At 42.6% G+C, this 12,804-nt stretch overlaps 1 protein-coding gene across 1 annotated transcript in view; it reads left to right on the forward strand.

Moving 5' to 3' along the window:
- The window catches only part of lgr4 (leucine-rich repeat containing G protein-coupled receptor 4), a 34,150-nt gene extending 23,011 nt beyond the window's left edge, over positions 1–11,139 (forward strand). Inside the window, exons 7-18 of the mRNA XM_047581068.1 lie at positions 747–815; positions 2,454–2,525; positions 2,716–2,787; positions 2,881–2,949; positions 3,039–3,110; positions 4,879–4,944; positions 5,036–5,107; positions 5,191–5,262; positions 5,389–5,514; positions 7,151–7,248; positions 8,635–8,688; positions 8,776–11,139. Coding sequence (XP_047437024.1) covers positions 747–815; positions 2,454–2,525; positions 2,716–2,787; positions 2,881–2,949; positions 3,039–3,110; positions 4,879–4,944; positions 5,036–5,107; positions 5,191–5,262; positions 5,389–5,514; positions 7,151–7,248; positions 8,635–8,688; positions 8,776–10,223 — 2,290 coding nt within the window. The 3' untranslated portion in view covers positions 10,224–11,139. The remainder of the gene's footprint in view (positions 1–746; positions 816–2,453; positions 2,526–2,715; positions 2,788–2,880; positions 2,950–3,038; positions 3,111–4,878; positions 4,945–5,035; positions 5,108–5,190; positions 5,263–5,388; positions 5,515–7,150; positions 7,249–8,634; positions 8,689–8,775) is intronic.
- The last annotated feature ends 1,665 nt before the right edge of the window (positions 11,140–12,804 follow it).

A 12,804-nucleotide genomic window follows, 5' to 3' on the forward strand; every position in this document is an offset into this window, starting at 1 on the left:
TAACAGCATCCCTTAATAATTCTGATGTTCAGTTTTAGTTTTTAAGAGTCAGAGCTTAGTGAACATATTAGACGGGATCGTGACATAAGACTCTACTTGTTTTTATCTCATCTTAACTCTCTAATACACAGTTTTTTGTATTATTTATTTATTTATTTATTTTCACAGTTACGTGCTCGTCTGGAATAATTATGGGAATTCTTTTGGTTCGACTCACTAAAAAGAGACGACTTTTCTGCTGCCAACTTCTTACCTTAAATGAATTTATTAGAAAATGATGCGTGCAGCATAAAGCTAATTACTAATGGAGCTGCGTTACATCCTTTTCGTATATTTTTTCTTATACTGTGCTTTTTATGCTCTAACTTGTGGCTTTTAACCTGTAGCACTTTGAAAAGTGCATTATAAAAAAAAATGTATTATTATTATTATTTTAATTATAAATGCACATTTCAGGACAGATCCAGTTCAGGCTGTGACTCTTTCTCGCTGTTTTTTTTTATTTTTTTGGTTCAGACAGAAGCAACATTACGGTGACTTCTACTTCTTTTTTTTTTTCCACTACTATTTGCCGTTAAAAACATTTCTTCAAACCTTTCTGCATTAGTGTCGTGAGTCATCGTCACTGAACGAGGAAGCCGAATCGTGGACGTTTTAGTCTGAGTGCGCCATTGATTATCCAGTTAAGAGGGATAGATTTGTCGGAGAAATCCGCTCTGACTTCCTGTGTCTCTCTCCCCGTCTAGAGATCTTAACTTCAACAACCTGATGGTTTTTCCCAAAGCAATCGAGGCCCTGCCCAAACTGAAGGAACTGTGAGTATACTGCCCCGCTCCTGCTCCCTGGGAACAAAACATCCCACAGTCTGCGATGTTTTATTTATTCTATTTTCATGTGTTAAAAGATGAACATTGAGCAAAGAAGGTTTTAATTAAATAAGACGGGAACTAGTAGAGTTTTTAGTTAAGGTTCCGATTAGGGGGCAAACCATCCAGTATTTGTATTCGAATAAAATTCCAAATAGGTGTAAAAATACAATTTTTTAGAGTAACACTTCTAATTTAGGATGTGCATGTGTATAAACAAATATTCTTTAATTATCCTTTATAATAATTATGGATGTATCTGCAGTATTGGTTGATGTTTTGCATTAATATTGTGACCTGAAGGAGCAGAACATGACTATGATGGTTAAATTAGAATAATTCACTCGTCTTTTAATGATAAAAAAAGTTAATTTTCTTTACTGTTGCCACTTGACCAACCTATACAAACCTGTACATATAGTACATAGTTGTCTCATATTTTTAAAAGCATTCTTAGAAACCTCTAAAACTTTTGCACAGTACTGTGTCTGTCACTGTTACAACGAAGGAAACAGTCTCACATTTGTGACTGTCAGGTCAAATTATCTATGTAATATAAACATGCAGGTGCTTCCAAATATACAAACATGCATTAATTACTTAAGAAATACGATTAATCACGATTAAATATCTTTTATTTTTAATCTATATTAATTGTGTGCACTGCAAACTATTCTGACACATCATTATTAAAACGACTGTACAGATTCACACAATATAAATACTGAAGCTTTTTTAGTTGTACATTTTCAAGCTATGGTCATATGTTCAAAAGCTTTATATCTCAAATAGTATAAAAGCCACAGCGCTGATATTTGTAGATATAAACTAGTAATGGTTAGAAGATGGGTACAAAATAAGAAATTAAGAATTTTATTGTCTAATACTTCTACAAAAAAGATCAGTCATGTGGTTACGGTGCCAGTTTAAGGGTAAAGCAGAAGCAGAAGTTTTGTATTGAAAGAATATTATTAACTATTTGTCCTAAAAACTTTAAAACAGTTTGACCTGGAACATAACAGGAGGATTAAACAAGACACTGAAACTCCAGTTGATCCCAGTGTGTGTAAATCTGGTGTGTGAACGGCTCGATGTGTCATAAAAACAAGACCATTTACTATTAGGCAATAGTCTGAATTACTGAGCTAACAAATGCTACATGAGAGAACCTGAAACATCCTGCAGACGTCTCAGTGCTAATGTAACGTATCCCTGCTGCCTCTGTAACCCAGTTAAGACAGAAACAAAGACTAGTGATGCAGTGAAGTCGTGTTTGTTCCAGTCAGAGTCTCCTTTCTTTTCACCCTGACTCCTGAACGTCACTCAGTCCAGACAGACACACAAATATTAGCATAGGATGTTTGCCTTGTTCTCGAATACAGATAATCTTAAAACTATGTTATAAAAACAGGTTATTTGTGCCTTTCGGCCACACTGCCCGGTCCCCATTCACACATAAAAAGTGGTGCATTCAGTGTGTTGCTCTTTGGACACACCTCTCAACATTTGCATGTGTGTGAAACGTCCTCGTGTGCGTCAGGAACTGATCAGGTACTGATCTCCGTCTCCTTGACCTTCTCCCTGCAGGGGGTTCCACAGCAACGACATCGCCTCCATACCTGAAGGGGCCTTCCATAACAACCCGCTGCTGCGAACCATGTAAGGTCAAACCCCCCCTCACGCTTCCTAGAAGCACACACATATAATATATATATATTTGTATATGCATGTTTGCTACCATTCAGTGTGCAGCCACTTATACAGTACAAGTCCTCAGAAGATGAGCGTCCAGGAGATGGTGCCATTCTCGCATAGTGAATCACTTTTCTTTGAACTCTCCCCCCCCCAGACATCTTTATGACAACCCTCTGTCCTTCGTGGGTGCTTCAGCTTTCCAGAATCTGTCTGACCTGCACTCCCTGTAAGTCCGGCTCCACTCCTGAACAATCTGCGTCAACACTGAAATGTTTAATGGAGCCGTACTAGCTCGTTCGTTTGTGTTTGTTTGTTTCAGGATGTTGCGTGGGGCCAGTATGATGCAGGACTTCCCCATCCTCACATGGACTAATAACCTGGAGAGTCTGTGAGTGATCTCGGACTCGGCATCTTTTTTTCCTTGCTTGTGCTTTCGTGTGTTACTCAGAACTGACTGATGACGTTTTTCATCCCCAGGACTTTGTCGGGAACCAAGATCTCGTCGGTGCCCAGTGATCTCTGCGACGACCTCAAGCTGCTCCGGACGCTGTGAGACACTTTTCTTTCCTTACACCTGCAGTTAAAGTTCACCTTATACAAGTAGGATGCGCTTATTCCTACATCATTAGTCCGTCTGCTTCCCTTTAAACCACAAACACTAGTCGGAGATGGGTCTTTTTTTTGTTCCTGCTTCACTTTCAACAATGGAAACTTTTTGCCTCAACTTCTTTCTTTCTTTATTGATCCAAAACAATCAATCTGAAAATAAAAAAATGTATAAGCAGCCGGAAATACTAAAGCAGAAACACGCTACTACCCAGAGGACCAATCACAGCTCTTGTCTTGTCCGCGCTGTTGCCATAGCTACGGCACCAAATTGATGCAGAAAAAAAAAATGAAATTTCAGTTTTGCAGCATCAATTTACACTTTACACCAATATAACAATAGATAAATCTACACCACCAGTCAGACTTTTTAGAACACTCCAATATTTCTTTTACTTTTTATTGAAATTTATGCAGTTTGTCAGATTTAACTCTGAAATGAGAGCACAGACCAAGTAAACAACTGGATCATGGAATCGATATATAACCCAAAATATATCCTAAAGTCTGGACTCATCACAGTGAACGTCTCTGTCTGATTTAACATGTGTATTTAATTTTAGTAACGTTTAGTAGTTTTATACTTCATATTAACACAAGGTTAAAGGAAAATAAAAGTGGAGTTGTGATATCACTATATATTTCAAAATAACGAAACACTGTTTAAGTCATTTACGCAATGAAGCAACACAAAACAACAAAGCAAATTCATTTTTCAAGGCAGGTGAGCAACTGGATTCAATGAGCGTGTTTTCCCCCAAACATCTTTTCAGAACAGAGTGACAGACTTGACTCTGTCATTCTTAAATGATGCTCAGTGCTGAGCTGGGATCTGGTGTTTTGTTTAGGTCACAGAGATGAGACGCGTAAGATGCAAAAGCTGCAGCAGTTTAAGTCCATTGAATGTTTCCATCAGGCGCGATGTGTTTCAACCGTGTCAACATGAGTTGATCGAATCGTTGAGGCAGGAAGTCCGTCGCTGGAAAACGTAGTGGATCCACAGTCATCATCAAGATAGAAGGCGCATTGAATTAATATTTCCTGCCGTGTGTCGCACTCCACTTGTCTCATCTCTGTTCCCACATCACTGGGTTAAAGTCTAGAGACTGGGCCACTTTATCCTGAGGTAGTTCTGGTAGAGCTTGGACTAAAGTTTTGGGTCATTATCTTGATGTAGGATGAAGCTCTGACCAACTATACCAGAGGAGAGTGATGCAGAAAAATTAACAAATTAAATTATTGCAGTGGAATAAATAAACAAACCAAAAAACTATATGTACTAGTTACAATCCACACAACAAAAACGCATCACTAGAAAGAAGCAAAATATTCTTATATTCAGTCACATCATCTTGTATTAAGAAAGAACAGATGAGTGATGAGACGAGTTGTCCAGACTTGTGTCTTAAGGCAGGAAAGGTTTCTTTCCTCGAGCCTTTTAGAGAAGCAGCTCCGTGTCCGTCTGGTTTAGGGCTCAGAGGGTGGTCAGAGTTTCAGAGTTTTCCATGATCAATAACAGCTCGTTCAGTTTCCTCCTCTCCACCAACACTTTAAAAGTTCCTGCATCAGTATAAGGAACACAGTGGAAAACTAATAAAAGCTGAGGCTTAAACACATGTACAGACCAGCAGCAGAGTGGAACACGTCTAACAACCCAAACATTTTGTCTTCATTTCTTATTGAATTGTTTTGTTGCTCTTTGCTCCGGCAGGGATCTGTCCTATAACGAGATCCAGCAGCTCCCCTCCCTCCAGGGCTGCATCCGGCTTCAGGAGATGTGAGTGTTGAGTCTTTTCACAAATTCACACAAACACAAACATAAGGAACCTGTTGTAATAATACGATGCACGGTTGTTTCCAAACTACAGAAGCTTCCAGCACAACCACATCCAGCAGATCGACAGGGACACGTTCCAGGGTCTCTCTGCTCTCCGTTTACTGTAAGTCCCCTCACAGTCAAAAGAAATGAAGTCTTTACGTCTGGATTGTGAACTCTGTGTGTTGTTGTTGTTGTGCCGCACAGAGACCTGAGCAGAAATCAGATCCGAGTCATCCACAGAGATGCTTTCCTCACCCTCACTGCTCTCACCAACCTGTGAGTATCTGTCTCATCATTATTTTAAATGCATCCACCACGATTAATACGACTCCAGCTGGAGTGACCTGTTGTGTTGCAAAAAGAAATTAAAAACCGCTTCATCTGGTGAATGAATTTTCGCAGCGATCTGAGCATGAACTCTCTGACTGTGATCCCAACGACCGGACTGAGCGCGCTCAGTCAGCTGAAACTCTCAGGGAACCCGCAGATGAAAAATGTGCTGACCGCGAAAAACCTGCCCAAACTCAGGTACCTTCTGTTTTATTATTATTTTTTTTATTACTGAATCACACGATTAACCAAGTATTTACACGATCAGCCACAACATTATGACCACTGGCAGAGTAGTAAATATCATCGACCGCCTTCAATGATCTGCTGGTTTAAATTCACGTGGATGTTACTCAGACATGCAGCTCCCTCCTCCCCTGTTTGTCCTACACTCACGCTTCCTCCTGTTCCTTGGTTCCGGTCTCGGTTTTGTTCGTCACCTGTTTTTGGACCTGCCTTCCCAGCTGCACCTTTAACCCTTTAAGACCTAAACATCACAGTATTTGAATTTTGTGCATTGGTGAGTTGCGGTAATTTAAAGTGTGGCTGAACACTGGGATGTTGTGCTTTCTGGAGGAAAATGCTGCCATTACGGTGAAGGTGACGTAGGGTTGGGTGGTACACCGGTTCATGCTGTTATGATATGATATGATATGAATGAATGAATTAATTAATGGATGACCTGGTTAAAGCTGTAACATAAGATGTCCACAATTTTTGCTTTTTATGAATGAGAAAAAAATGTTGCACGCAGACTACACTTATTACGGTAGCCGGTCACTCTGCTATTGTCATTACAGACATAACTGTTTAAATATGAATAAATATGGTTAAATATGTCAGAATAAATGAAACCGTAATTGTCCCTGTTTCTTCATTTCTTCTTAATAACACGGGATCATGTAAAACTGTTTTACTGCTAGTGTGGGATTATTCTACAATATTTACTCATCACAGTAAAATAGTCCATCCTTTGTCAATCTGCTGCATTAATTCCTCTCTTAACCAGTAGAAAATAGTTGTTAACACGTGATTAAGCATGAAAAAAAAAAAAAATCCAGTGATAACATGAGAATTTTGAAAAATGCGGTGATGTACATTTTTGGTCACACCACCCAGCTCTATGGCTGCAGGTTGGGGGGGGCGACGCAAGACCAGGAAGACCCAGGAAGAGAGAGTTCTAAACCAAACGAAGTTAGTTATACCCTTGAAATGTCACGGAGGTCTCCCAGACAAACGCACAACTCCCCAGTGTTCAGCCACACTTTGAATTTTATCAATGGAGCAAACTACTGTGAGTTACGGTAATTCAATCTGTTTGGTTTTAAGGGATCAAGTTCTGGATTTTGAATTTGTATTAAAGTCATTTTGTTTCCTGGTTCTGCCTCCTACTGGTCCCCACAGACACACAAACACACACAAAAACAGTTTAGGAACAATCCAGAAAACACGAATAAAAGCACGAGGTGTTGACCAGGCCTCCAGATTCACTAGATCCCAAACTGATCACGTATCTGTGGGATGATCAGAAGATCCATGTCCGTTCTCTGACATGGGACAAATTATCATGTACGTTCAAATATTAAAAGAAATGACTAAAAAACAAATGTAGAAACCCAGCAGACACTCGACAGAACTCCACACAGCGTGTTTGACGTTGTTGTCACGAACGACGTCAGACGAACCGGAAACAAGCGACTTAACGAGAAGAGCAGGTGAATCTGTTTTCTCCATCCAAACAACATCATTAAAAACAGTCGGAGGATCCAGACGTCAACACACACGTTATTTATCAGCAGAGACCTTTTCTGTTAATGATTATCTGTGTCCTCAGGTCCATCTCTGTCCCGTACGCCTACCAGTGCTGTGCGTTCGTGGGTTGTGAGTCCGTGACGAGTTCCTCGGAGGAAAGCGACTTGAAGAAATCTGCAGGTCGGAGCGCTGCTCTCTGAGCCGGTTGACATGTTAACTAAACTTTTTTCCCCCTGGTTCTTATTTACACACAAACTGAGACTGTTTACGTGGCGTCGCTTTCTCTTCAGCGACTGTAACTTTATTCCGTGACTGTTGACAGAGCGGCGGAGTCGATGTGTGTGTTCATCAGGGAACCATTTAATGCATTAAATACAAAAAAAACACGACACATCCAGTCGCCTTTTAGTGCATTACACAAGTTTCAGAGAGTTTCTGCTTCTTCCTTTAATTTTATTTAATGTCGAGGGAAATCTGAGCTGATTCACGTCAACAGCATCACATAAAGAAGCAAATAATCTGGCATTAAGGGAAAAAAGCTTTTTTTGCTTAAAAAAATGTTATGTCTATGTTATTTCTTGGACAGAGGGATTTTTTCTTTCTTGAAATTCTTTTTTTGCAGTTTGTAAACACTTCAGTTGTGTTCAGAAACACAACATTTGCTTCACATTTAGGTCTTAAATAAGTAAAAATACACCTCTACCAACTCTGGACTGTGTAATCCACGCAGTGCAGTATCCTGTGCAACACAAGTCTGTAAAATATATATATGTATGAACCTATGAACCTCATTTATACATTTATTTATTGATTTCTGCTGCTTTGACCTATTTATTACTGCAGAGTTGTTGTTGAGTGTTTTGTTTGAATGTGTGCTGTGTTCTCTTATCTGCATCTTACAGTTTTATACATGTTTTATTTTTTTATACTGTCTTCCTTTACTCTCACTCAAAACCACACAACAACAATCTGATTAGAATCGGTTTAGAAGCTGAAACCGAATAGAAATGCTCCATGTAAACATCTAAATCAGGTTTCACAGAGGTAGAATATTTCTTTTCCCAGACCGACGGAAAGCAAAGGGTGAATCAGAATGAGGTCGGGCTCCGTTCTGTCTGAGCGCGCTCAGTCTGGACGTAAATACACAGCGAACGTTTCCTCCACTGGTCTGTGGCTCCACAGAGAGTTAGTTTTTAATAAGAACAACCCTGAAAGATCTGGACATTATCGCACGCTTAGATGGCAGAAAAAAAGAAAAGAAATATCCATCGAAACTTTATCAAAGCTGAGATAAATTGGCTCCTACGAGGCTACACAACACAACAGCAGAAGCAGATATGACCTCACATATGACCTGCTTTAATAACAAAAGCGTAAAAACAAGAGACCTCCATCTTTGATCAGTCACATGATGTTTTCATTGATTTGTTCATGTCACTCATCTGTAAAACAGCTGTTAGGATTAAAAGTAGAGGTTCATGTAAAAATCAGGTCAGAATGAGGAAAAAAGGCTCCATGTAAAAAACCTGGACAATAATTCAGATTTTTATTTTTCATCTCAAACAGGTGGAGAGGACGTGGAACGTATCTCCATGATCATGCATTGTTCTCCTTCCCCAGGTAAACAGCTTTTTTACACCTTTAACCTCCACTAATCCACGTTAAAAAAAAAAACTTTGACTCAGAAACCGACGACTCTCCCTCCAGGAGCCTTCAAGCCGTGCGAGCACCTCCTGGGCAACTGGATGATCCGTCTGACCGTGTGGTTCATCTGCCTGGTGTCGCTGGTGTTTAACAGCCTGGTGCTGGTGGCCACCTTCGCCCCCGGGCACCGGGCGTCCGGCCACTCGCACTCTCCTCTGAGCCTGAGTCCGGCTCTGTCCCCGGCCAGGCTGCTGATGGGGCTGCTGGCTCTGGCCAACCTGCTGACGGGCCTGTACGTCGGGGTCCTGTCGGCGCTCGACGTCGCCACCTGGGGCTCCTTCGCCGAGTTCGGCGTGTGGTGGGAGATGGGCCCCGGCTGCCGGGTCACGGGCGCCCTGGCCGTCTTCTCGTCCGAGTGGTCGGTGCTGCTGCTGTCGCTGGCGGCCGTGGAGCGCAGCGTGGCCGTGCGCGTGATCCTCGGGAAGGTGATGATGTCGCCCAGGAGGAACGTTGGCGGCGGCGGCGGCCATCGCGGATGCCTGAGGGGAGACCGGCGCTTCAGCCTGGCCGCGGGGCTGCTGGGGCTGCTGGCCGCCGCCGGGGCCTGCCTGTCCCTCCTGACGTCCAGCGAGCAGTCCTCGTCCCCCCTCTGCCTGCCGTTCGCCGGCGGGGAGAGCCCGGCCCTGAGCGTCACCGTCATCCTGGTGCTGCTCAACGCCCTGGCCTACGTGTTCACCGCCGCCGTCTACATCCAGCTGTACTGCCACCTGGGGAGGGTGGAGCTGGCCGACCCGGAGCAGACCTCGGCCCTGCGACACGTGGCCTGGCTCATCTTCACCAACTGCATCTTCTTCTGCCCCGTGGCGGCCTTCTCCTTCGCCCCCCTCCTCACCGGCTCCACGGCGGGCGGCCCGGAGATCGCCAAGTCCGTCATCCTCATCTTCTTCCCGCTGCCCGCCTGCCTGAACCCGGTGCTGTACGTGTTCTTCAGCCCGGCCTTCAGGGAGGACTGGCTGAGGCTGCGCGGCCGCGGGGGCTCGACCAGGGAGGTCAAAGCCTGCGGCGACCGAGACGACGGCGGCGGCGGCGGCGGCGGAGGAGGCGGAGGAGGAGCGTCGGAGCTCACGGACGGAGTCTCCTCCACGCAGCTGGGCTTCGACTGCGGGATGTACTCGCAGCTCTGCGGAGACACGAGCGTGTGCGAGCAGTGCGAGGCGGCGCTGCGTGCCAGGACCTGCTCTTCCCCCTCGTCCTCCTCCGTCTGCAGACACTTGGTGAAGTCTCACAGCTGTCCCACCCTCCTGGCGGGAGCCGCCGTGTGCCAGCGCTCTGAAGGCTTCTGGGCGGACAGCTCCACGCCCTCGGCTCAGTCCGAGTACGCCGACGAGGGCGACTCCTTCGTGTCAGACAGCTCGGACCAGGTCCAGGCCTGCGGCAGAGCCTGCTTCTGCCAGAGCAGAGGCCTCCCCCTCGTACACTACTCATACAACATACCTCGAGTCAAGGACTGAAGAGTCCCAGCACGTAACTCTCACCGTCATGTGAATTTAGATTTCCACGAGAATTGACATGTGCCAACTTACCCTGCGATTCAGCGAGCACTTAACGTTTGTAATTAACCGCGTTGGCAGCGATTGCAAACAATCATTTAAAGGGAACTTGGCTTTTTGAACTTACAAAACTATTTCTGAGTCAATGAACCGAGCGCGTCATGTTACAAACTGGTCAACGATAAAGGATCTTTAAAGGAATAACCTCCCGTGCCTGCCTCTAGCTTCCGTTCGGCCGCCACCACGATGCGAACCTCCACGTACGTGTCAAAGATACACATATATATTTTTTTTCCCTGTTTTACCTATAAGCGTTTTAATTATTAAACATCTTGTCAATTTTCAGCTTCTCCACAGCAACAGTTGATTTTATACTTTGATTTTTATTTTTTTTTACATAAATGTAGCAAATGTATTAATCATCCTAGACTTTTTTGTGTGTGTGTGTGTGTGTGTGTGTGTGTGTGTGTGTGTGTGTGTGTGAATGTGTTTTCCAGGTGGTCAGTTGAGGGGTCAGGTAACATCAGCGTTAGCGTCAGCCCGAGCTGCTTGGATCAGAGCGCGTTAGTGAGAATGATAAATGACGGTTTTTTTTATAAGAAACACACGTTTGCTTTACGTTCATGAGACAAAGAATGTGATAAAAAAGTAGCAGATATCACTGTTTTAGCAACAAAAAAAACTTAAAACGCTTGGTTGGTTTTGAAAGATGTTATTTATTGTCGGAGCTGCGCGGAGACGACTTCAGGTGAATGAACGGTGGCCTCTGAATGAGAAATACACATAGAATATAACACAAGCATTCACCAAAACAGCAGCACCTCTATTTTTATAAATCCTTCAAATAAAAAAAATAAAAAAGTTAAAAAAAAAAAAATCAAAAAATAAAAAGTACACATATTCAAGTTAAGGTCATTATTTTCAGCAGCCCAAAGGAGAAACTGCAGTTATTTTTAAATCCGGGCCTTATTGTCTTGAGTTGGAGCCTTCGTGCTGTTTGGTTTGGGTCAGAGACGTCGCACGTGTCAAACTTTTCTCTTGTTTTGTTGTTTTTCGCTGAAAATTTGACCAGGGAGTTTAAAAAGTTGATTTGGAAATGTGCTAATTTGCTGTTTTGCACTTATCACACGTCTAAATATGAAGCTACAGGCAACAGCTGGTTAGCTTAGACCTGAACGAAGAGGGAAATAAGGAATTAATGAACACACAAAAAAAATGTTTGGTTGATTAGATATTTTTTATATATATAAATATATATTTTTTTAATTTTCACCCACAAATTTACATTTTTTTAAATACACACATGAATCCAACATATTTTAGTAAAGAGTTTGGGATCTTTGGCCATAAATAACAAATCCGTTTCCAGACTCTAAGCTAAGCTAAGCTAAGCTAACTGGCTGCTGGCTCCATCTTTACTGTATATACACACACACAAGAGGGCAATTGAACAAAAAGACAATATTTCCCCCTGAACGTCTAAACACAGTTTCATGACCTAATGGTGTTTGACGTACGGACGAATCAGTCGTCAAACAGAAAAAAAAAGCAAAACTCAACAAATTTCTTCCAAGTCAAACACACGAGTTTAATCCCGCTTCTTCTTCTTCTTCTTCTTCTTTAACACGATTTAAATGCGGCGCAGGACTGGCAGCCAGCTGAGTCAACAACATGGAGCACAAGCAATGCCAAAAAAAAAAAAAAAAAAAAAATCAAAATAAGTACTTGAAATGTGAGCGGCCGTGATTCAACCACAGATGTTTAAAGACGAGTGTCTGCAGGGTGCTCCTGCATTTAAATGATTTATCTGGTGTAAACACGATGATGATGATGATAATAAGGAGAAACATGACAATAAGGCCCGTTTTAAAAATAACTCTCTCTGGAATCCAGTGACGTCGACTCTGTGTACGCTCATCTGTCTAATCCGGTTTCATTGTACAGGCCGGCATCAGCACATCGTACAGTAAATACGACGTCTTTTCACCCTGAGTGAGGCGGGGGATTTTTTTTTTTTTTTTTCTGACTGTTCGGTGTGTGCTGGAGCATGACTGTACACATTAAAGCTGGATACACCCTCGGAGCGTGTATCCACAAGTGCTCGTCATGTGAGTTCTCAGGAATTTAGGCAATGTAGGGGGAAACATTTCCTCCCGCCAACGAGACAGAACCGGGTCCTTAGAAATAAACCATTTATTTTTTAATTTTTTTTTTTTTTTTTATTTTCTGCATCGTCTCGACCGGGTGAGTGAAAACTTGCACCAACTAACCAAAAAAAAAAAAAAAAAATGTCCAGTGTCCCATTTGTTAAATATGTACAATTTTTTTTTTTTTTTTTTTGTTGCTTCCATTTCTATGTAAATTATTTGAACAGAGTAATCAGAATGGGATGCTAACTAAGGAAGCTACCTCCTCAATTGTAGTGGCTGCCAGCAGTGCTTTGTCCTCGGCTTCGTCGTCGTCGTTTGTGTCTGTGCATCATTTTAGTTACGTGCAAATTGTGGGAGGAATCTATGTACTGTATACTGTGATTTTTATTTTT

The sequence above is a fragment of the Mugil cephalus genome, chromosome 3, assembly GCF_022458985.1.
Source record: "Mugil cephalus isolate CIBA_MC_2020 chromosome 3, CIBA_Mcephalus_1.1, whole genome shotgun sequence".
NCBI lineage: Eukaryota > Metazoa > Chordata > Actinopteri > Mugiliformes > Mugilidae > Mugil > Mugil cephalus.